At 31.9% G+C, this 25,399-nt stretch overlaps 1 protein-coding gene across 1 annotated transcript in view; it reads right to left on the reverse strand.

Moving 5' to 3' along the window:
- The window catches only part of LOC130902186 (mannosyl-oligosaccharide alpha-1,2-mannosidase IA), a 152,276-nt gene extending 127,171 nt beyond the window's left edge, over positions 1-25,105 (reverse strand). The window contains exon 1 of the mRNA XM_057814084.1: positions 24,346-25,105. Coding sequence (XP_057670067.1) covers positions 24,346-24,915 — 570 coding nt within the window. The 5' untranslated portion in view covers positions 24,916-25,105. The remainder of the gene's footprint in view (positions 1-24,345) is intronic.
- Between the last annotated feature and the right edge of the window lie 294 nt (positions 25,106-25,399).

Below are 25,399 nucleotides of genomic sequence, written 5' to 3' on the forward strand. Positions count from 1 at the left end.
CCGTTCGTTTATTCAGTTTTTTGTGTTTAAAATCACATGATGACAAAATGCAATGTTTTGAAACTAGTATAATTCTGGATAATTTGCTATTGAATTAATCTTACCAAGGCACGCCAATGCTTATCGCAGACTTTCTGGCAGGAATATTACAAAGAAATTGTTGACCGACAGCTTCGGTTAATAGAAATGCTTTTCGATTCGATGTTTTCATTGGTAAACAGTGAAAATAATGACTTCACGTGGACTGACGGTTTGTTAAATGTTTACCGAATTTTATACGGGGAGTAAACATTATTTTTCATTTCTTAATTTGGTATAAGTGCCGTGCGTACTTATGAAATATTGATTGTTCCTCGCATAACGGTCTTCTGCATTTGATATTGGAAGAACCTTGATAAAAAAGTAAGTACTTGTTTCATACACTGTGAGAATACTGCTGAAAAATGATGCTTTGGATAAAACTTATACTTCAGTTTTACCCAAAGGTTTGCACGGTAAGAAAATCGAATTGAAACATGTCTTGCTTTGGAAGAACAGTTTTTCTGTGAAAGGTTATTATCGATGGTGTTATAGACTACTTTTCATCGTCAAAAATGCAAAATATATAATTACAATTAAATTTTTTGGATCGTTTTTTTTTGACGTAAAAATTACCTCTTGGTAAAAAAATTTATTTTAAAATACAATTGATGATAACTCAATAATTACTACAACACCTAAATTTATTACACAAATGAATAAAAACGAATAAAAACTCAAAAATTAAGACATGAAAATGAATTTAAAAAAAAAAGGTTTTTGTACATTCAGTTTTAAATTCGAAATTTCTTCCTAAAACAGAAAGTGACGTTTAAAATCTTTTGTTTTAAGCTATATTCCACAATAAGCTGCCTCATCATAATTTCCGAAGTTTGATAAAAGTAAAAGTCTCATGAGCTTTTTATGTCTTATTGGTGAAGTACCTAATAATACAGATAATCAGAAAATCTCCTAATTAGCATATATCATTAGTTGCTTTCATTTTTGTTGTAGATTAGATATAATCTACAAAAATATTATTTATGATTACATACTCACGCAATTACACGTATTCATTCAACATTTACCTGTAACAAAAAAATATGAATTACAAACAAATTGGATCTGTTTTTCATTGTGGTTTTGTTGTTAAACAATAATGTAAATTAATAAATACATCACTATTCCTACGTGAAACGTACTGTTTTAAATTCCGATAGTGGTGGTTAGAATGGTTTATTGCAATTACTTCAATATTGAGTTCAGTGGACTTTGATGTTCACCCACTTAAAATAATATGAATGTTTCACAATAACATGTGGTATGAATATCAATTCTTAAAATCATCGTTGATTTCACTTATCGAATCGCGGTCTTGAACTAGAATATGCACATAGTTGCAAAACTTTCCATCACTTGAGTTTTGACTAGAAAGATTATATATAATACTAGATTATTTAATGTTTGAAAGAAATGAGATTTCAACTATTCAAAATTAACCTAATAAATTATAGTCCGGTTAATTTAGACTAAAACTACTGGTCAAATAACAATAATTCCTGGAAAGCCAAATATTTCCACCCAGATGGGGTTTACCATTACAAATAAAGTTTTGAAAATCCCCTCGATCCTATTTATGCTACAAAAGTTATTCGGAGTCAAAATTTGAAGTTTTTTGTATTCTCGTCGAAAACTGTAAGTTTTATAAGAAAAAACATCAAACCAAACTTGGACATCTTAAAATTCTTTACAAAAATGGTCTATATGATTTTTTCCCCGTTACCATTCCTAAGATATCGCGTTTCTAAGAGTCACTTTTTACATAATCTGCACATATAAGCCACGTAAATACATATAAGGCACTTAAAACAAGTATAAATACGTGTCTCGAGTATACCATCAATTTTAAACATGGATAGGCAATCAACTGAACCCAGGAGACTGGGGTTGGAAATTGATGATAATACTCTGGAACCGATTAAAACTTGGTTGTAGTGCCAAATGCAGCCGTAAAAAAGTCGCGTTGGTGTGTTCTCCAGAGTATACCAATTGCCAAGAACAGTCTTGCTCAAATATCCATTTGGGTACAATAGAGGAAGATTCCTCATTGTAATGAAGAAACTAATGACTCAGCTACATATGAATAATTTATGAACATCCAGCAAGAGAAAGAGGAAGAAGAAGAAATCGAAATAGACATGACAGGGTATTGTTCCCTTAAATTATCCTAAAATTGTCATGATAGTTAGTTGAGTAGGCCTCCAGGGTAAAAAAAACGCGCCGACTACACTACCTCACAGGTGGTGTGGAAATGTGTGCATATCATGTATAATGTAAAGGTTTTTTCTGATAACTCTTCGTTTTTGACGAAAATCCAAAAAAGATCAAATTTTGATCTTTGACTCCGAATAACTTTAGTAGCACACATAGAATCGACGGGAATTCGAAAAACGTTATTTGTAATGGTAAACCCCAGCTCTCCACCAATATTTGGCTTTCCGGGAATTTTAAATGTCTATATTGACTGGACTATTAATTGCAAAGTTATGATGGAGCAACGGCGATAAGCTGAAAACATGTAGACTGGTCAACAGTTTCGCCCACCCTATAGCTTGAAACTGAGCTTTTTAGTTTTTTAAACTATATTTTTCACTTTTTAGTTTCATTTCTTATGAAAGTGTATTTTTGATTTTTTTTAACTGTATTTATTTTCCACTTTTTAGTTCGATTTATTATCGATAATGGAATTGTTTTAATCATAAGTATTGTAAATTTCCAACAGAGGTTGCACGGTTGTAAAATTCTTCTCGAACAACATAATAAAATTCAAGGTGTTAAATTGTAAATACGAAATTCGATGTAAAGATAAAATTTGCAGTGATGATTGCTAATAAAAATTTGCAGAAAAACATTTTTTTACACTGTGAATGAGTTTTGAACCCACGACCGATGAATCCGGAGGTACAGACCAATCCTCTAACGAACTCAATTAAAGTGGTGGGATATACTAACAATAATAAGCCACGAAGGAGAGTGGCAAACAAGCTCACAAACAAGTGAAGCTAATGAAAGCACTATTTATATTTTGAAGAATGTATACAGATAAGAATATGGTAATATTAAAAGTACAGTCTGTAATGATCACATATTTAATTTTTTGATTTTTCCATGAAACCTCTTTTTGCTGTTCTTTTTTCAGTGCATAATTTTGGAATCCGAATTTTTTCAATTATTAAATAATTTTTTTATATTCATAAAAATTTTACACTCTAATTACTAATGTTTATTAATGTAGCTCGAAATCTCTTCAAAAATTGTACATAATAATTAAAAAAAAAATTTTTATTGCCTTTTCTGAGAAAATTTACCAGGATGATGATAATTTTTGTTCACACCATCAGAAAGTAGAGATTTTGACGAACAAAAAACTCACCGATTTTTGATAAAAAGCTGATATTTTGACAGCAGAATTTGCGATTGAAAATAAATATTTTAAATCCAATAAATAAAGTATGTTTGGGATATAAAAAGGTAAGTTTTAACTCAATTTCGTGAAAAAAAATGTTTTCTGTGAAAGATAGAAATAAAAGCTAAAAACTTGATTAGTTTTAAATTTCTTTATTACCCACAACTTTGTGATTTAACTTCTTTCCATAGGACTTGTAGTTTTTTTTCCCTAAAAATTGAGTCGCTTTCCCTTTCGGACTTCAGATGCCCTTAAATTATTTTCTGTTTCATTTTTATTATATACTCCTCTTTTTCGAGTCGGTTTCATCTTTCTATAATTTTTTTTTTGGTTTCAAAAATGATTGACCCTGATCTATTTAATGAAGAATGCTGTTCATTTTTAGCACAGAAAAAAATAAGAAAGACTACACATAGTACTAAATTATACGAACATTCCTTCTTTATTTTAAACAAGAACAAAACTAGATGCATTATCTACTATTGATCTGAAAAATTTAGCTAAATAATATACTGGCACTTAATTCGTCCTTCTTTTTTAATCATAAACAAAATTATTCAGAGATTTAATTGATACACCATGTTTTAGTTACGCCCTTCGGGCCAATTTTGTGGATCATTATCTGCGTCAACGGGCGTTCCATTGCGATCCTGCGAAGTTAATTTCATATTAAATCAGATCAGTCCGATATATTTTTATAAAAGAAAATATCTTAGTCATGTACCTCTGCCAAAAATTGAAGTTATGCTCGATTAAGATACCAGTCTGTTGTAGTCGAAAAAAAGATCTTGGGAAAAAAACCAGATCACGATGCAATGATATAAGCCTTATTTACGGCCTTCGGGACTATTTTGTGCATCGTTATCAGTTGCATTTCCTTTATTGGTCGAACATTTACACTCAGATTGGTATCTTAATGGTCGGTTACGATCATCGCGAAAATTTATTTTTTATTGTTGCTCTTGGTATATTTTATCTTGTGTGATCTCATAGTTTCCATTTTTTAATTCACCATAAACGCAATTATGGACCCATATAAGAAGGTTATTCTCACATTTTCATTTCGTTTAGAACGACATCAAAAAATTTATAAATCCGACAACTTTTTCTATCAACAGTGACATTCTTATTCGAGTTACTTCGGGTAATGATTATTTATTTGGGATGGAAATGTTAGGTCGAGTTAAAATCGATTTACGGTGAATTGCCAAATTAACAGGGACGTTTATCAAAAATGTCTTTTTCAGATACACTTGACTACACTTTTGAATGGTGTATTTCTTTTTCAGGTACACTCATCACAAATGATTTATTTCTGGAAAATATTTTACGTCCACAGGATTTCAACAACTCAAAGTTCAAGTACGGAGTTTAATTTTTCGTTAGAAGAAACTATAACTATAATCTTTACAAAATATTAATATTTTGAACGTTTTAATCCAGATTAGAACAAATCAACAAAACAATAGATGAATTTGCGCAGTTATTGAACTGTTCTTTTCGACATGCATAGAAGCCACCTAAAAATAATTAGGTAATTATCTAAAAATCATTTTCCACCCCCTATCGACTTGGGGTTAGAGTGAGGTAATTACAATATATGGAAGGTGGAATTAGCCGTCGGTCATTGTTTTTAAATTAGGTTAGGTTCTGCTCAAGAACACTATTTATACATCTTTCCGTGTTCTTTTAACTCCCCTCTCTCCCACAACAAATCTTGATCCTTTTTTACCCTATTTTACCATAAATACCACTGAAATATTTTACCCCAAGTCGATAGGGGGTGGGTGATGATTTTCTAGATAATTACCAATAATTATTACTACTAAGTAGAAAAATAAAAAATAAAAAATAGAATGAGAGCGACTTGAGCCTGGGACTTCCTGCATGTGAGCTTCGTACTTTAGCCACAACACTACGGACACCTTGTATGTATAGATTTCTGGTCTCGTATACAATGCGACCCAAAGGATCTATTGTGTCCCCCTTTCTTGTTGCGATACTGGAGAACCTAGTGTTTACAGATGATCCATCAATCCTACTCCTTTTAAACAGTCTAGAATATGGGATGGCTTTAATTACCAGAGATCTTGGTCTTCTATTTCATATATACCCAGGTGTTCCTGGATTTCCTTAGTGTTTCACACTTCGAGATAATGTGGATAGATGTTTCGACTTCTATGCAACAAAATCTGCACGCCGCATTATCTGCTAGGTTTAAAGTTTTCAGGTGTTACTTGAGGCGACAGTGCCCTGATAGAACTACTGTCTTTGCCTGTCTCAGCCCCTGTAGGTTATCCAATAATTGCTTTTATCTACCTTCTTTTCTAGTTTTTTTCCATTGTTCTGTAGCTTATTAGCTATTTCATTTCCCTTTTTCATGTTTGTTCCAGAGAAATTCACTATCTAATGTGAGTCCTAGATATTTTCCCTCTGTTTAGGTAGGTAGGTCTTGTTAGGATTGACGTTTAGCTCCAACGATCGACACCACCTTTTTGTATTGTTGAGTCCTTTTTGAACTGTTACAAGAGTGTATTCTCAAAGCATTATTTTGCATAGTTGATTAAGTCTGCATATCCTTAACATGGTATGCCGATCTGTCTGCCCGCATAAGAGTTCGTCTACTTCTAAGCTCCACATAAGTGGGGATGCGACTCTCCTTTGTGGGCATTCCCTGTTTGCAGTGATTGAAATGGTGTCTTGAACTACTTTCATTACTCCTGTTCTAGTAGATAGTAGCTGAGTCATCGATCTCGAGGTTGTCTTATCTACTCCTCTCCCATCTGATGCTCTTTTAACAGCGTTGTGTGGAGTATTGTTAAAGGCGCCTTCTATGCCTAAGAAAGCATCCGGAGACCTTAATAATGACTTTCTTTACGCATTAACGCGTAAAGTGAAGTTTTACGTTCTCGAAAGTGTGTAATTTAAGCAGAAGAAAATAGTATTATAATCTCAAATATAAATAAACAATAATGTGATTGATGGAAATCTATGTGAATATAGAATCAAAGTCTCTTTTTTATAATTTCATTGGATTTACCGTACTTCCGTGACGAAAAAAGCCATCCTGTTTATTCGCCGTCAATGTTTTCCGCTGTCGTTCATCTGTAAAATTTTCAGACACGTTTAGAGTAATTGTATAGTTAACAATGTAAAATTCCCGATTTGACCTTTTAGACTTATCGTTGATCGTGCCATGGCCCCATATAAGGTTCTTCATCGGTTCTCAAGTCGCGGGTCGTGGATGCAAAGGGCAATGTCCATTCTTTGCGGACAAAAGAAACGGATTCTTGCTTATCCTCCAAGAGAATCCAAACAAAAAATAATACCTTTTCTAAGATATAAGTATACGGGACATTTGATATATATTTAGATTATTGGTAAAGAATAAACTAATTGAATGTTTGGAAGAGATAAAAATGATAGAAACTTCATTTTTTCCTGTTTGAATACAAAATTTATACAAAATTTTGAACAAAACTTTTTATCTTATGTTGTTTAATACAATTCTATCCATTAAAAGTTTGATCCTTTTCTCATAGACCTCAAAAATACAAGTATACCAATATCATCTTTAATACGTTCTACGAAGTTGCTGACCTCAACCTAAAGACATCAGCACTTATCAAAGTAGGTTTTGGAGGCTTAGTTTTTGTTTGTCAATTGTATATATGGGTATTTGTGAAGATTTTTCTGAAAATATTTGTTTTTGAAAGGCAATACGCTACGCAAATCAAAAAGAAGTTTGACATTGTGTACAAAGATTCCGCACTATCATTTACGACTACTTTTGTCAGCTGATTTAGAACGTGGTCATATCAGCTCTTTTTTTTTCTTCTCAATTGCAATGTTGAGACTATAGTAAATTTTAACCTCGAGCTACAAGATCTATCCCCATGAGGCAAGACAAAGCAATAAGTGTTCTGGGCAATGCCGCGATAAAAATTAAGTTACATCTTCTTCGATTAACGTAACGAAGATAGACCTTTTTGTGAAAATTAACATCTAATGGTATGCACTGCGTTCGATGTTGTTGCACCTCTAGAAACTCTCTGATGAGATACGATAACATTGAAGCCAGTCAGTAGATTGCGCCTCTTCGGCAGCATTCAATACAGTTTAGTATTGGTATATGGGAAAATGGAAACGTAAAAGAAAAAATAATCAAGTAAATTTCTGAGTGGTGATAATTAACGACACAATTATTTATCCTCATTTTTTGAGGGGATCGTTATCTGCAATTATATCAGTCCTTGCCAGTTTTGACACCAGTGTTCTTCTAGATTTTCCTCTAAGGGGTTATTCAAAATCAAAGATTTATGCAAAATCTACAGTTCCCAAACCGGATTAGATTCGAAGTTAATGAAATTATCCTTTAAGTTATTCATAAAGTGCAAGACGAATGTGTTGGTAGAAAAGTTTATTGTTAAGAGACCTTTCGAGAAATAGGTATTTAAGGCACAAGTCATATACCACCTAGTCTCATAACATCAGTTTTCTTCAGTTTCTTTTTTTTTTGGTGTATGATTTATAACTTTAGGTCATGTTCAAACTCTGATTTTTCATTTTTCACTATTCGACACTATATCGTCGCCAGAAAGTCATAACCATAAGTGAAATCAACTATTTAGTAAAAGGAATTATTTTATTTAATGGCAAATAATGGCACGACTTCTTTGAAATAATCAGTCGGCGACACTTAGATTTCTTACCGGAGTACTAGTAAAATTCTTTACTGTTATCGTGGGAATGGGTATTATAAACGCTCCTTTAAAACTTGCCTCGGTAAATCAGTTTACGGTTGTACTTTTTTTATACTGTTTACAAACTGATAAAATATATCTCCCATTTTCCCTGTGTAAGAGTTAGTTAAGTTTGAGATTACTCAATACTGTTACAAACTCATCTCTGCCCTGGAGCCGATCCTGCTTGGGACGAAGGTGAAATACCTAGAATTTGTTTGAAATTTGTTTTTATGTAACTTTTAGAAAGCGGTTTATTTACATTGTTTCTTCTAAATAATTTTCTAGATCTAAAGATCCATTTATTTACTTGTTTTGTTTCTTTATATTTCTAGATCTTTGGAGAATTATTTTGGATATATAAGGATTTTATGTAGCGCAATCAAGTTCAGTTTATGATAAATAGTCGCAGTGAACAGACCGAAATAGAAAGTAAACGAAGAATTTAAATAAATTATTGAGTGATAGTGATAAGTGAATTACTATAAGTTAGTGTAGTGTATAGTGTTTCTGAAATAAACTATAATTCATTCTACGAATAGAAAGAGTGTGAATAAATACGAAAAACATTACAATACATCGATAACATCATTGTCATTTCCAAATACAATTAAACAACATCGGCATTTAAAATGAAAAATAGTATAATTGTGGAAAAAATATCGAATTTAGCATGGTCTACTTAATGAATTAGTAGTACCCAAACGTATACACTGATAAGTATGACCTTTAGATATTTTTAAAATGAGTTTTGGTTAAATACCTATACGATAAGTGGAAATTAACATGCCGTCAACTATTTTAACCAAATAAAATTTGTTTCGACTGATAATACTAGAAAGGTTAACGGCAACATGTAAAACATGTAGAACAGCATTAATTGAACACGTTTATAAGATAAGCCGGATATTTTTTTCAGATAAACTAATTTTTTCTTATCTCACAACACAAGTGTGGTATGAGAGCACGTTCATACGATACGGAAACTGCATTTGCGGGTATTTATACACGAACAAACGGTAAACAGTACGCGGTAAAATAACCGGTTCCGTTGCTATTGACATTCGGTGTTTTAATCTAAAAGCGATTCGTCAATATAATCAAATCCAATTAGCGTCTAGGCTTTTGATAATTTCTTTTAAATTTTATATTATTCAAAATCGGAAACCCGATATGTTTTGTTACAAACTCGTCAACGACATGGACCGAGCAGCCGGTCCTGTTGGATTGTTATAGAAATTTAGCAAATAAGCCTGTTAGTTTCATGTTTGTTTTTACACATATTTTTTTATAAACAACAGAGAGTTGTTTAATTATTTTTTCATTTGATCTAATTACTAGGAAGGTCTTTTAATAATTTATTTGTATGTTTTCTAGAATGATTGAGAAATTATTTTTTGGTACATATATTAGTTTATTTATGAGCTAAGATGTCCGATTATAATGTGAATCAAAGTGAAAAAACATTACAGTATGTTATTTATAGAAAGAAACAAGTTTTTGCGTAGTTGTTTAAAGTACAGTTGCCAGTAATAAGCCAATACTTATATCATAGAAATTTGCTAATTGTTTTTTATGCTGCTACAACTCGTTTCTCGACAGAACAATGTTTCTCGATATATTTTTCTAGCATAAAATATCGAAAAGGGATTAAAATATAAAACGCTATTACATCGATATTAATCTAGCATTTCAAAACTACGAGGAAATATGTGACAATGAATGAAACTTGGATCCATCACTCTGAAATCTAAACGATCTAAACGAGTGGACTGCAGCCGGTAAACCACATCCGAAGTGTCCAAAGGCACAACAGTGAACTGAGAAGATTATGGCTTCGGTATTTTGGGATATTCATCGACTATCATCAAAAAGGAGAGACAATCAATAGCGAATGCTACATAGAGTTTTGTGCCGTTTGAATACAAAAATCAAGGAAAAACCGCCTCATATCGTCGAAGACTGTTTCACTACATAGACACAGACAATGCACCGATTTACAAGTCGATGGCAACGATAGTTAAATTGAACGAATTATACTTCAAATTCCTTCCTCATCCACCATACAGTCAAGATCTGGCATCCAGTGATTACTACCTATTCGCTGATCTCAGAAAAATGCTCGTCGCTAAGAAATTTAACTTAAATTTAAATTTAATTAAATAAATCCTTCTACAAGCACGGCATCGAGAAGTTAGAGAATCGTTGGAATGTTGTATTGCTCTTGAAGGAGATTAAATTGACGAATAAAATCGATTTTTGGACAAAAAAATGTGTTTTTCTTAGTAAGTTCCACGACTTATTGAGTGATGTGTTATGTAATATTTGATTTACCCTTACTTCCGTAACAATACATTCATCCAAATTATTCGCCGTCAATGTCTTCCACTGTTGTTCATCTGTAAAATTTTCAGATATGTTTAGATTAATTATATGTTTAACAATGTGAAATTCCCTTTCTGACCTTTTAGATTTATCGTTGATAGTGCCATGGCCCCATATAAGGCTCTTCTTTGGATCTCACGTCGCGGGTCAAGTTGATTATTATTATAACTTTGAACGATTTTTTTAGATTTGTTGTTCCAAGACTACTGTGTGTGGAAATTTTTCTTTATGATTGATTCGCAAATAAGGACCAACAAATAAAAATAAATAGCGTTGAAAAAGCGTATTTTCACAAATTAGTACTATAAAAATAAAGATGTTTGAATTATATTTTCACTACCTCATTTAATATGATAGATAATCACTTATAAACTTCGAGCTACTTCTCATTCCCGGTACAGAATCTGCGAGTTACATCCTAGAGCTATTAGCTATTTTATTTCCCTACCAATATTTTAATAATTTCTTGTGTTTATATTACCCATTAATAAAAAGGAGTCAAAACGGAGAAGGTGGTGGATGCTATCAAAATACTAAAGCAAGACGATGTATCTACCCATATTAAAGGTTTATTTATACGATCCCACGCATCGTCCACTTTATTTGAATTCCAAATAATTGGTTTAATTCCATAACAGCACAAATCTTTATTCCACTTTACAATGATAAAAAAATGTTCTTGTCGTTACATTCAATCAACAGAAAAGTGAGCGTTCTCGAGGGTTCGGTTGATTTGCATAAAAAGATGTATATTTATTTTTGCTTGCTTTAGACGCTTTCAGTAATTTTATTGAATCATTTTGTTTTCCTTTACTCCTAGCAATTTTTTTTCTTGAAGCGAGTCTGCTAGTACTTGACAATACTGGGAGAAATTTAATCGCTCGTTCGGGAATATGCAGTGAAGATTTTACTTATAACATATTTTAAAAATGCCGCTTATTCTTTTTCATCTATTTATATTGTTTGGTTCGTCTCCTCCATTCTTTTTTTTTGTTCTTTGGGCTATTCGACTAAATATATTATACCTATTACCAATCCTTTTTCTTTCTGTATCTTTCCATTTTTTATTTTTCCATACTTCTCTTTTGCTCTCACATGTTTCTCAAGTTTTTTCTGTTCTCAGCTTTTCCCTAAGTTTTCCATTTGTATTTTAATCGGTAATTTAAATACACCGAATGACTTTCTGCACAACTAAAAAATATACTATTGGTTCAAAAACTATTTTCGTAGACCGGTATCACTTCCGTAGACACAGAGGCTCTACAGAAATGATGTCCAAAGAATATTTGAGCACCAATATTTATTTATCCATTGGAAATGTTGAGTTACACCTGCAGACGTTTTCATTTAAGTCGATCAACAATAATGCGATGGATGATGGAAGTTCACAAGAAATCAGGCAGCTTCAGAGCTAGATCATCATAGAGAATTCGACTCTTGACTGGTGCTCAATTACAAACAGCGACTTGGCTATGTCCGTGTCGTGATTGTGAGTAGACGAAAACTCGCTAATGGTCCAAAGATAAAGAAGTATTGTACTTCAGATAAATTTAGAACTTATTTGAAATTATGAATGCAGAAAATTGGACTAAAACAGGCAAAAGCGTGGCAAAAATTTGTATTAAACGAAAAATGGAGTAGGTTGATTACTGTTTGGAAGAAAAACCTGGTATTCAGTTCGTATCTTATTCTCGTCTAGGCGATTTGATCTAGGAGATACATGAAGTGTTATATACTGGCTTCGTAAGGGACTGTTCACACTGTTAAAGGACAACGTCCAACCAACCTCATCAATCTTCCAATAAGAAATTCTATCTTCTATTAAATAGTTTTAAGAGTTGAGACTAGCCGCAATACGTGTGAATGCTGAATTTGTGGCTCAAGTCATTCAATTATTCTGTACGCCCACTTCCCTTTTTTAAAAAATATGGTATGTTCTACTATATAATATACTATTCTGAAAGGATTGAAAAATATCTAAGCAACAATATATAACAAACTGCCTTAGTATCAAACTACTAATTTTTTACAAAACTTGTTAGCAAACCCTAGAGGTTGCGTTTTATTTGTAAAAGTGATCCACATAAAATGTTTTCACAAAAACGATGTAAATATCAAAAAAATTAAATGACGATCATTATGTGATAAAGTCTTCATCTAAATAACGTCTCCAATAGATTCTCTATTTCGTAATAAAAGACTCGGGAAGTGGAAGGAAAATTAAAAATATAAATACACTTGTATGTATATAAAATCATTTAGTATAAACCTGTGTAAGGCTAAAGCTATCATACTCAAACGGTTTTGTTCGAGAAAAGAAAAGTTACCCTACAAGTATAGCGTAGCGGCATCTCGTGACATCAGTATAACAAATGTATAACTTCTTAAAAAAAATACATGATGTCTAACATTATTTTTAACTTTTTTTATAGGAGGCACAATCGATAAATTGCCACTTCATCGACCGGGTTCTACAGCTGAAACATTACGTCTCGAAATAAAAGACCAATTTAGCAGCGAGATTTACAATTTTGTACAATAATAAATTTGTAAGTTTCGAATTACTTTGTACGGTTAAAAAAGAAGCACAAGGAAATTCTGGACACATAAATAAATTCGTGCAGAGTTGTAAAGAAGTTGGGATTTGCTATATAAAAACAAGACAACGGGAGAGTGTGTGTAATGAAAATAAAAAATAAAATAAAATAAATTTTAAGTAGGCATTTTGAAAATGCGACTAATATTAAACCTAATATATTTGTATTTATGGAAAAAACGTTGAAAAACCGGCAGTTACTACTAATAACACGAATAAAGTTTAAACATCGTATGACATAGTAGAAAGGTGATTTCTGCAGGTGGTGCACCCGTAAACGCTAATACACATGAAAATGTTTAAAAAAGTCAATGATCACGTGACTTAACGGGGTGCTATCCTTGAAGATAAGACTGGACGGCAGTGGCAGAGCATCCTCAATCTATAAAAAAAACGCACAACTTTTTGTCGGTCGTTAAGGGCTACAAGTTTTTTCGGTAGTCCTTTGGTAGAACATTTCTAAGAGAGTGATACTCTCCTAACATGTCAAAGAAGCAATTAATGTTTTTATTATTTGGTTAAGCTTTATTTTTCAGTATGTTATTTTATGCACTACCTCAAGAGAATATAACCATTGGCGGAATGAAAATCGGAAAACGAAGGAAGGCAATTATAGAAGATATGGAATAACTGACAGTACCACAGAAATTGATACGACTGGTGAAAATAACTATAATATCCGAAGAATTTGAACTAAATATTAGGGTGAAACAAAGTGATGATAATATTTTCCAATCTCTTTTCGGTCACTTTAGTGCACAGCACTACTTTGCATTCTTATCTGACCACCTGGTATATTGAGGTCGGTGTAAGTCAGGCATCGCTTTCGAAAAATCGCATAGGTATCCATGCAGAAGGTTTCTTGAGTCCGTACTTTTTTTAGAGTCACGTGACTGGTCGATCTTATCGATCCAACACTCGCGAACATCCGTCATTACGATTCGCTGCACTACACCTTAATGTTCATTTTGGAGAATGGGTAAGCAGGCGAGGATTCGCTGAGTGCCCCGCATGGTCATGTGACCTGACACCTTATGATTTCTTGCCATGGGGAACTTCTAAAGGACCACGTTTTTGCAAGAGGACCACGCACCCTTCCCGACGTTCGAACTGCAATTGAAGAAGAATTCCCCATTGATCAATTTTAACACTTACAGTAATCCTTTTTCGAATTCCTTTTGTAATTTATTTTAACGCAGCATTTTTTTCTCGTAATGGAAATTTCCGGCTTGACTTATACCGACCTCTGTATACAATGACGTTGAATATAAGCTTGAAATCGATCAAAATTTTCTCAATATCGGTAATGAAAAACTGATTACTGCTAAATTATGATCGGAAAACGATTAATAAAATGAAATATGATATTTTCTCGTTCAAATGTAATAAAGTCAATAAAATGGACATTTATCGCTACCTACTCTTTATTTTATGATTTCCAAATGGCAACAGATCTTTTCATATGATCGGCGAGGCCGTAAGATATAAATAAACCGCAACGGACATGAAGGATGTCTAAATTCCTACCAAGTGATAATGGCACTACTAAATTCAAACAATATTTCCCAGATTTTTCTGTTTAAAAATCAAATATTTCATCCTTAAAACATAATAAAAGAGAAAACTATATAAATTTGCTTAGTTCAAGTCTACACTTGGATAAGTCTAAGTAGCCTGGTACCAAAGTTTGTATTATACATAAGGGTTTTGTTTAGTTGCTGTAGCAGCTAGTACCCAAGAAAGATGGAAAAGCAACCTGAGAAAGCCTCCTAGACATCGAGTCTGTATCTCAAAATGACGCTGTTTCAATTCAGAAAGTGTACAATTGAATACAAATCAAATCAGATCAAACCTAGAACAAAACTTTACAAAGTACAGATTATGACAGGGAGATAACTTTAGCCCTGTGCTATTAATATTATCATAGAAATCGTCACCAATGTAAACGCATTTTATAGAAAGGGAGATTGTAGTTACGTTCATTCGTCAGTTTTTATCGACAAATAGCCAGATGACATCATGTTTTTGGAAGAGGATGTAATTAAATATTAAACACTCTGAACAAGAAGAAATCGTGTGTGATAACGAGACCCAAAATTTAAAACCGCTCAGCAACTCGAAATGCTTGAATAGTGGAATAGAATACTAGATAGAGAGTCTCCTTGATAGGGTACTTTAAAATCTTTCAATATTTTTCTTTCTATTGTTACTTTAGTGGTAAAATAGTAAAAGATTCGTGGCAAAGAATGATGATCTACGCGCCTATTATACAGGCCCATTAATAGGAGTGGACAAAAATTATTGAATTTAGCCCAAAATATGTACATATGGTTTTTGCTAATAGTTTTATATCATTGCTTTCCCTTCTTCTTGTTAGTGGTTGTTTTGTGCCTTTATACAGGGTGTTTCCAAACGTTCGCAGTTATATCGATCGCAATTAAAATAAATAAGAAGCATTTTACCCTCTCAAAACGCCAAAAAATTCAACGATCGATAATAATATGCGCCGGAAACATTCAAGTACGTTGTAGAAACAAAAGTAAATTCAAAAATGCGGCAGCAGCTAAATAATTTTATGGCTCTCTTGATCGCTCGATAGGGAGGAACTTAAACGTTCTACAAGATTTGATTGGCTAAACCTTATTATTAATTTGCGATTAATCTATGCGTTATAGACATGTGATTGTTTGGTGATTTTTAAACGATTTTTTTCGCTTAATGCAATGATATAGCTCGCATGCCAGCGTTTTGAAACACCCTGTATATTTACAATGAAGATAATAAAAGTTAGTCGATGTTTAGGAACCGAAACGTGTGTTTAACTGTTACAATAAGAATAAAGTCTCTTATTGCTAAAGCTAAATTGAGTTTCATCTTGTAATAAATTATTCAATGAGTTTAATAAATGATTATTTTATAGATTTTGTGTAATCCAATTTCTATTTGAACAGTAAATATCTACTATTTCTATAACTACCTCTCATTATCTGCACGAAAATTTACAACACATTTATAAACTGATGCTGCTATTGACTTAACTTTGAACTCAAACAAATAAATACAAATTTGTGTAGAGGCAATTAATTCTATTTTGAATATTATTCATTATTATGTTATAATTATTTTAAATGCAATACTAATTAAAATAACCTAATATATATTTATCAAAATTGCACAAAACATACAAGGTTACGTCAGTATAACTTAATAACAATTTATTGAAATAAGGTAAGAGGACCAGAGGTAGACAGTTTACCTACAGCCTATACTTTCTAGTTTCAAAATTAAGAAAATTATAATTGTCTTCATCTAGTTATTAATAGGTAAATTGGAAAGAAAATCCTCTTCATGTATTTAAACTCGTTTGGGTTTATGTCACATGATAATTCTGTGATTCTAATAAAATTTTGCTATAGTAAGTACTGTTAAATACCGATTCTCAAAATTGAAATTGAGAGTGTATTTTCAGTTTTCTGGGCCTTTGGGGTAATAACTATTTAACTGCAGGATTTGAAATCAAAGTTACCTTATTTTCAAAATGAGGAGTATATCGACATTGGGTACACATATTTTTGATTCATATCAGTAGTTGACATGTTATAGCGACTATAGGTACAATGCAGAATATGTTTTATCAGAAAGTCGACAAAAAATAAATACGGGCATAGAGCAAAAAGCAAAAAAATGGTTTCAACTCTATCTGCCTGTAGAAATGAAATACCTCTGGCAACTGATAAAAAACATGTACCAGGAACCACCCTTTGGGGAAAACTTCATGGAAAATTTCCTGGGACGTTTCCCAATGTTTCCTCCAGAACAAGAAACTAGTAGCAAGATCGGATGTAAATGGTTTCATGTGTCGCTATCCAAATATATCCCAGCGAATTAGCAAAAAATTAAACTAAAAGTTTTTGAAAAATAATTTTTACCCAAGTACCAGTTTACTTAGTACTAACTACCCAATAGCTCCGCATTAAAATGGAAAATATTCTTAATTTTTTCATTTGAAATTGTTTTTTTAACGAAATATCCTCATTAAAGTGTCTACCACTGGTGCTCTTATCTTACACATTTTACCCACGATGTAGATCAGCGATTTTCAAAGTGATTAATATCGATCCATTGGGGTGAAAATCGGGTTCCTTAAACCCGTATAAATTTATTACTTGACAAAATTTAAATAGAATAGAATATTCACTCTTTACGCATGTGTCAAAATTACCAATGCTTCAAGATAATGTTATTCATTTGTCTTTCTCTTGGGTGCATTAGATGGGTATACCAAAAAGTGATTTTAGAATTAATTCCCAAAAAGATACTAAATCCATATATTATCATGGTGAAAGAAGAAGCCAATGGGATAATGCAAAAATAATACAGACAAGGAGCTAACATTTTACTTCAACTAAAGCTATGACAACTTATGGTTATTGCACAACATTGAAACACTGCTGAAAATACCCTATAGCTTTTCCATTATCATACGTGATGTTTCCTTGGAAATTATAGTTTCACCATAAGAGGATGTCTTATTGATCCATTAATCATGGAGGATGAGTCCGTCAGTCTTTTCCTGTTCATCTAAATGTTTAAGTGTTACTTAGTTCTTTCTACTATTTCTCTCCACAATTTTCCTTCTTTTATTTTTGGTCTTCCCCCTTTCATGTCTCTACAATTGGCATCTACCTTGTTATTATCCAGTCTGCATGCTTTCATGAATGCTTAATTTAGTCTTGTTTCCGTTAGGTTTGCTATCTCACCATAGGTCACCACTAGGTTTTTTTGGATCTAAAGAGAGCTGTATTCTTGGGGATCACGGGTTGAATTTTTTGCCCTCTTTAACTCGAGCGCCATCTAGAGGTCAGATACGACAACTGGGCGTCGTCCATATATTGATGCGTTTATATATATCATAGCACCATACCTTTGTCTCTCAATTCTTTTGAAGATGGTGAACTGTATAGGACAGATTAAAAATAACCCGGGGGGCGCGTGATATTTCTATCAACAATCCGACCGCTCATATATGTAAACTGCTATTCAACATTACGCGAAATTTCGTTTTTTAGTCTTTTCAAAAGCCTAGTTTGATGGAAAGAAGTGTGAAGGATAGTACCAATGACTAATTACCCATATTGCATTTTTTACATCTAATCTACACGGATCATCAATCCGTAATCCTGATGAAAACGTTCAACATGAATATAAAAGGGAAACTTTTGGATTTTTCGCACAGGATATAATGAGACTGATCAAGACCCTGTAGAAGAATGGAAATATGAAAATGTCAAAGATGATCTGAGATACTGAATTTATTAGTTTGATATCTAAATATCTGAAAAAAATCTCAATCACTCCTAGGGACGTAAGATAGAAATTTCAGCAGGGAAATTGAAATCAAGTGAAAAGAAACACTATTAAGGTGTATATTGTTTCATCGAATGGAGAGATATAGCGACACACATAAAATAAGAGTTATTCGGGCAAGAAGACAAAATGTGATGTGAGGTAAATCCTGATTCCAGACGAACGCGAGGAAATAAGAATACTATGGTGCCGCTTGCACGACAAGTGGAATATAAACCTTGCCAAGCACGATCACACGTTGCCCTGGCAGCACTTTCATACGAGAAGGAAATACAAGATTATAGGTGAGGAAATTGTCAGCTTCTAAACTCTTGTAATTCTTCATAATTTCTTTGGAAAGTTCGTGCGAAAAACTAGATATTCTAGTCTGTTTAATTACGTCCCGCGTGGACACTGGTACTTATCTTTCTCCTTATCTTCGTACTGAAGCTCAAATGGGTCACAACAACCACACTCAAGAACTTTCTTCACTTAGCGCTCACGATCGTGAGCAGTCAATTCCCTCGAAACTCATCAACAACATAGCCGACGCCTTGTTGTCATGACTACTCAATAAGTAGCGCTCGCGTCGCGTCGCCATGCTGGGGCCTCGTGCACCTCAAGGATATCCTGATTGTATTCTCTGATCAATTTGTAAAACTCTGTTGTTGTGTATTCTTAAGTTGAGACTTGAATACTTGAGTATGTTTTTCGTTTTCTTCCTATTTCTGGATACGAACATTGCTAGTTTTTCCTTACCTTTAGTCGTCTATTTTCAGCCTCAGTATGTTATATAATGTTATGAATTTGTTGTACCTAATTAAAGAAGGCTTTAATGCGGACACACTAAACGAAGAAATCATTTGTAAATCAATGAACTAATATTGAATCACATTTAGCTAGATTAGTAGAAAAGTCACCAGGTTCATTCATCACACAGAATTTTTCATTTTTTTTCTACTTCACTATTTTTTTAAATAATTACCTCCTTATCTATTTTTACATAATTTGTTATAATTACTAATTAAACTTCATATTTACTGAATTTCATGTCTATTTAAATAGTATGTTAAATTTTGATGACAAAATGATGTCACTCGATATTTACTCAATCAACTGCAATATTTTTAAATCGTTTTATGTATCAATAGGAACAAAAACTGAGGGTAGGTTTTTTAAGATATTAGTTCAGTTGAAAGAAGGGTTATCTTGAATAAGAGTTTGTTTAAAAAAAATACAAAAGAACAAATATACATTGTGCTCTAAATAGGAGATATTTCTATTTTCATTTCAAGACAAAATCATTATGCTTGGTGCTTATTTTAATTAAAATAAAATTCCTCCAAGACGTATCACATACCTATAACACATTATTGTTAAGTGTCAAAGCTACTTAGATGATAAAAAAAATTTAAATTTTCGTTCTTTTCCAAAACTTCACCACTTCCAAAACTTCAAAAGATTATCTTTTATAAAGTGCTTGAATATCTATGCAAATGTCCAGAAATATCACTATATTGCAAAAATGTAATGAGAGATATGGAAAATATTAATTTGAATTCGTTTAGTTTCAGAAAAATTATTTCATACCAAACTTGTAAACATTGGATTCATGAAAATATTTATTACAGAACCCTCTATGATACTAAAACATAATTGTGAATAGGATACTTGCATATTTTAAAAATATTTATGTCCTTGATATGAAGTAATGTCAGAAAGTAAAATATTTAATTGAAAATCGCAAAAATTTCAAATTTTCAACTACATAAGAGAACGATTCTCATTGTATCTCTGTTGTAACGTCATAGGTTTAATAAAAACATTGAGCAGTTGTTTACTTGAGGATCACGAGGTTATCGTTCCCGGCAACGTAGCGTGAGCTGTTATAATACAGTTTTTAATTATTAGTTGCGTATAAATAAAACATTTTTCAATATATAAGAATAAAGTGAATAAACCTTTTATAACATAATCGCGTTAAACATTAATAGCATAATAAACTTAATTACTATAAAATATCAAAATAAATTGAATTTTAATCTTACTTACATTAAAATCCTGGCAACAAAAATATTGGGTTGGCGACAAAGTAATTTCGATTTTGTAGTATAAAATAAAACAAAGTATAGTTTTTAATTTAATCTTCCATTTTGCTCAATGACAGTTTGCCATCTTTCATGATTCTGTGCTCATAAAATATCTGATCCTTATCAGCAAAAAACTGAACTAGGTGCGATTGAAGGTCATCGTTATTTGTAAAAGTTTGACCATTCAAAGAATTCTGCAAACCTCGAAATGAATGGTAATCAGATGGTGCCAGATCAGGGCTGTATGGGGGATATGGCATCACTTTCCAGTCAAGCTCCAAAAGTTTTCCACGAGTTGCCAAAGATGTTTGAGGCCTTACATTATTATGGTGAAACAATAAATCTTTCCGACAATTCTGGCCGTTTCTCTTTGATTGCTTCATATCCAGTTTCATTAATTGCTGACAGTAAACATCAGAATTGATCGTTTGGTTCCTTGGAAGCAGCTCAAATAACACAACATCTTTGTAATTCCAACAAACTGACAACATGAGTTTTTTTTGTTGTTTTTAAGCTTTCGATGTGGATGGTCCTGGTTCATGATAGTTTTCGAACTATGTTACTGTACAGGACCCATTTTTCATCACCACTGAATATTCTTTTAAAGAAAGGGTAGGTTTCATTTCGTTTAAGGAGCACATGACAAATGTTGATTCTTTGTGTTAAATGAATTTCTCTCAATTCGTGAGGTATCCAAATATCAAGTTTTCAATTAGCCCAAGCCCATTTTTTTCAATTATTGTATGCGATCATATGTAGCCTCTTCGCAACCTCTCGAACAGTCATATGACGATCATCTTCAATTATGAGTTTGATTTGGTCATTATCAACTTCAATAGGCCGACCAGAACGTTGCTCAACTTTGAAGGATAAATCTCCAGAACAGAATTTTTTATACCAATTCTGACACGTTTGCTGTGTTAAGCAATCAGTACTATAAACTTCATATATTTCTTTGTGAGCAGCTGCAGTTTTCGTTCCTTTACGGAAATAAAAAAGTAAAATATGCCGAAAATGTTCGTCTATCTAAAATTAACACAAAACTAATAGATTTACTAAAAATCACAATTACTACTTGCTTCTAAAGTTTGGCCAATGTGAACAGTATCACGTGACGAACGGTAAAGTACAACACTAACATAAGTTATTCAAAAAGTAAAGCAACGCTCTCTATCAGTGAAAAGCGAAAGAGCTATGTTGCCAACCTAATAATTACATCTTGCAGGATCGTTAAAACGTTTACAACCGTTTTTGTATATTCAAATGTCTTGGCATCATAAACAAACTTTATTAGGTGTTTTTCAGATTAATCAAAGTAAATAAATAACGCTTATTTTAGAATAGCCGAGAGAATAACTGTCGTATTTACTCTGTGTCATATGTTCAGTGTTTTATACCCATGACGACACGCAATAAGGCGGGTCTTACTGAAATGTTTAAACTAGCTACAAAATTTTTTAATTTTCAATAATTCTTTTCTCTATAAATATTGATCAAAGAATTAAAAAAAAATCTTATATATAAACTATCCAAAAGCATTTTACATATTGACCAATTTCCTTGTATTTTCTATGAAATATATCAGATATATGTCTATTTATAAATATAAGATATTTTTTTATACCTTCAATTCTAAAATAGATTTCAGAGGTCCAAAATATTATTACCCGCATTGCACTTTATATAAATTCATCAAGATTTTACATGAAATGAAAAATGTTATGAAAAACTTTAATGTTATATTGATTATTAGATTTTGGGATATAAAACCTTTTATTCCCAAACATGTATTGATATTAGTAAATATAAGTCATTGGTAATAGCATAGCTTTATTCGATGGATTTGTTGGTTAAAAAATAAAAATTTGAAAACTGCAGAACAGCATCAGGTGTATAAATAATTAATTTGTAACAAATTCAAGTAGGTATTTCTTCTATGTCATACATAAGAAATTCATAGTTTTTATAATCCCATAATTTTGCTTCCAACATGTAACTTAGTTCTCCTTATATCAGTGTTCCTAACTCTCAATAATTTATCTACCTAAAGCCCCAATATAAACCCCTAAAATCGCCATAATTACTAGTGATTCTCCCTAAAAAATTTTATTATTTATAAAGCAAATATTTTTAAGTAAATAACATTGAAAATAATAAAATTTCATTAAGCAAATAATAAATTACAAACAATCAATAAATAATTTCTTTCAGCAACATCATTTTTTTTAAATTCTTTATTCATAAATTGTCGAAAACTTCAAGTAGCAAATCATTTTCTTCAGATTCTGATTTTCTAAATTCATACATGTTGAATGATTTCAACATTTTTGTGGATGGTTGAAATGTTGTGCATGATCCACCATTCTGTTGCAGTGTAGATCTAACCATAATCATATTTTGTAACATTTCATTCGATATTCTCTTATTGTTCACAATGTTATATATCGATATTTAAAGTTATAAAAATCCCTAAAAATATAATACCCCTAAAAACATCCCATTCCAAATTTTTTCTCTTAAAATATATGTTGGGAGACTTCCTTACATGATTATGAGCCCATAAAACAATCATGGTCAGCAAAATTTGTAAATGTATTGAGCTGCATTCTCAAACATATTGTGATTGATTCATAAACAGATATAATCTAAAATTAACTATTCTGAGAATAATGGAAACATTGTGTTATACCATTGCGGGCAATAAAATTTTTAGTAATATACTGTGAAAATTTAGAAAGACATTTTTTTTTAGCATTATGTGGTTACATTTGATAAAACTTATTTAACAATTAAGGACAAATTTGTTACCAATTAATAGATAGAATATGATTTTATAAGATACTGTTTTTGGTGTTTTATTTACCCAAATTTGTAATAAACAGATATTTTTTGTCATTTCAAACTGGATCTTACTTGAAATATTGATAGAATCTATAAATATCTATCTAGGATCAAAGGAAACATTTAATATACAAATTAGGTCAGTATTTTTAAAGTTTGCGCCTATTTTCAACTCTATTCAAGTTATCTGTTATATCTATTTTGGCTGGGACAATTCCCTTCACACAATAATGTATATATCAAAGTACATATTTATATATACCTTGGCAGCTAAATGAAATATTTCTATATACAAGATGGTATTCATAATCATTCCCTTTAAAATTGTTCTGTAGTTAAAATATTTTTAAATCAATGTATTTTTTTTTGTATTAAATATGAAGGAGCCAGAATTTGTTTAAATTATTTGAATTAACAGGTTATATGATACACTATAACTATTATGTTGTATACATTGCAAGTAACTAGATATTTGAAAAAAGGTAATTGGCATAAAACAAATATATGAATTATCTATCTTAAAATGCTGATATGTTTACAAACAAAATCATACAAAACTTGAATTTGATATAGGTAACAGAGTAGGCAAATTGATATGTGAAGCATTATGAAAATTACAATGAAGTAAGCATAATAGAAGGTTAATAACATTCAAGGTATTTTTAACAAAAATTAAACTATTATTCAAAATTGTAATTTGTGTAGTTAATAATTCCCAAACATATTAAAAAAAGTTTTTGGTAAACAATTATTTTGCAACATTACTGAACTAGTTAATTTGAATTTGCAATAGCTGGACAAAAGTTGTTTTTGCCTAAATCTTCCAACTTGACAATATTTAATTTATTTCAACAAACTTACCTCTTTAACTTTATCCCTGCGTTCTCTGGCAACAATATCGTCATCGTCACCCCCTGTTATTAGAGGATAATGATTGCTTTGTGCCGCGGGAACAATAATACGATTCACAAAATTTTCAGCAAGGGATTGCTCTAAATTGGAATGTTTAGCTGTAGACGAAGTCTTGATTTTACCTACATCAGGCCTTTCAAGCACTTTTAATTCACCGTCTTGTTCTATTTTGGCTCTAAGCTTAGCTCTATCACCTATTATATGGGGATCTTCCTTAACATCTTCCTCATGTCGAAGAAGCTTAGGTGCTTCTCCTATGTTTTCTAAAGGTGGTGGAGGAATAAGAAGATCTGGTCCAGCTCTTTTTATTTGGTCATACACTTTATAAACACTTTCAGCTGTGCCGCCGGTCCTGAATTCTGGTAAGAAAAAAAAGGTGCCAAAACATACAATACCGAATGTTACGAACACTAAGAAGACAACGTATTTTTCTCTAGGTCGAAAAGATCGTCTAGAAAACGGCACTGGAACACCATTTATGAATCGTTGATATGTTGGTAAAATTCCCGTTACCGTCATGTTTTTTGTTTACACTAATTTTTTAATCGCAAAAAAATTTTAGCTAACATTCGCGACGTTACGCCATTTACTGATTCACTGACAGCAGCTCGCAGATTTCTATTATGTGAGACAGGAGTACAGGTGAAATTAGAAAAACACTTCACCACACTATTTTGACGTCCATTTTGGATTAGGGCCGCTCTCTTTCGGAAAATGTATAAACTTTCTGTCAGGACTTCTGTAAAGAGGAATCTAGAACAGTTACTTTCATCATTACTAACATCTACTAGATGACGCCCAATTTATATAATAATTATTTCAAAGTAAATTTATTTCTATCATTTGAATCAACAATTTTAGGAATAATTATTGAAGATTAAACTTCAAATATCATTTGAACTCTTAAAATATGTGAATAAAATTGTTATTGCTGATTATATAGAAAACTACATGAAATGTAGACCTTTTACGAAAAAATATGTAATGAGCTATTGATGGAGAG

The sequence above is a fragment of the Diorhabda carinulata genome, chromosome X (genome assembly GCF_026250575.1).
Source record: "Diorhabda carinulata isolate Delta chromosome X, icDioCari1.1, whole genome shotgun sequence".
In the NCBI taxonomy this organism is placed as follows: domain Eukaryota; kingdom Metazoa; phylum Arthropoda; class Insecta; order Coleoptera; family Chrysomelidae; genus Diorhabda; species Diorhabda carinulata.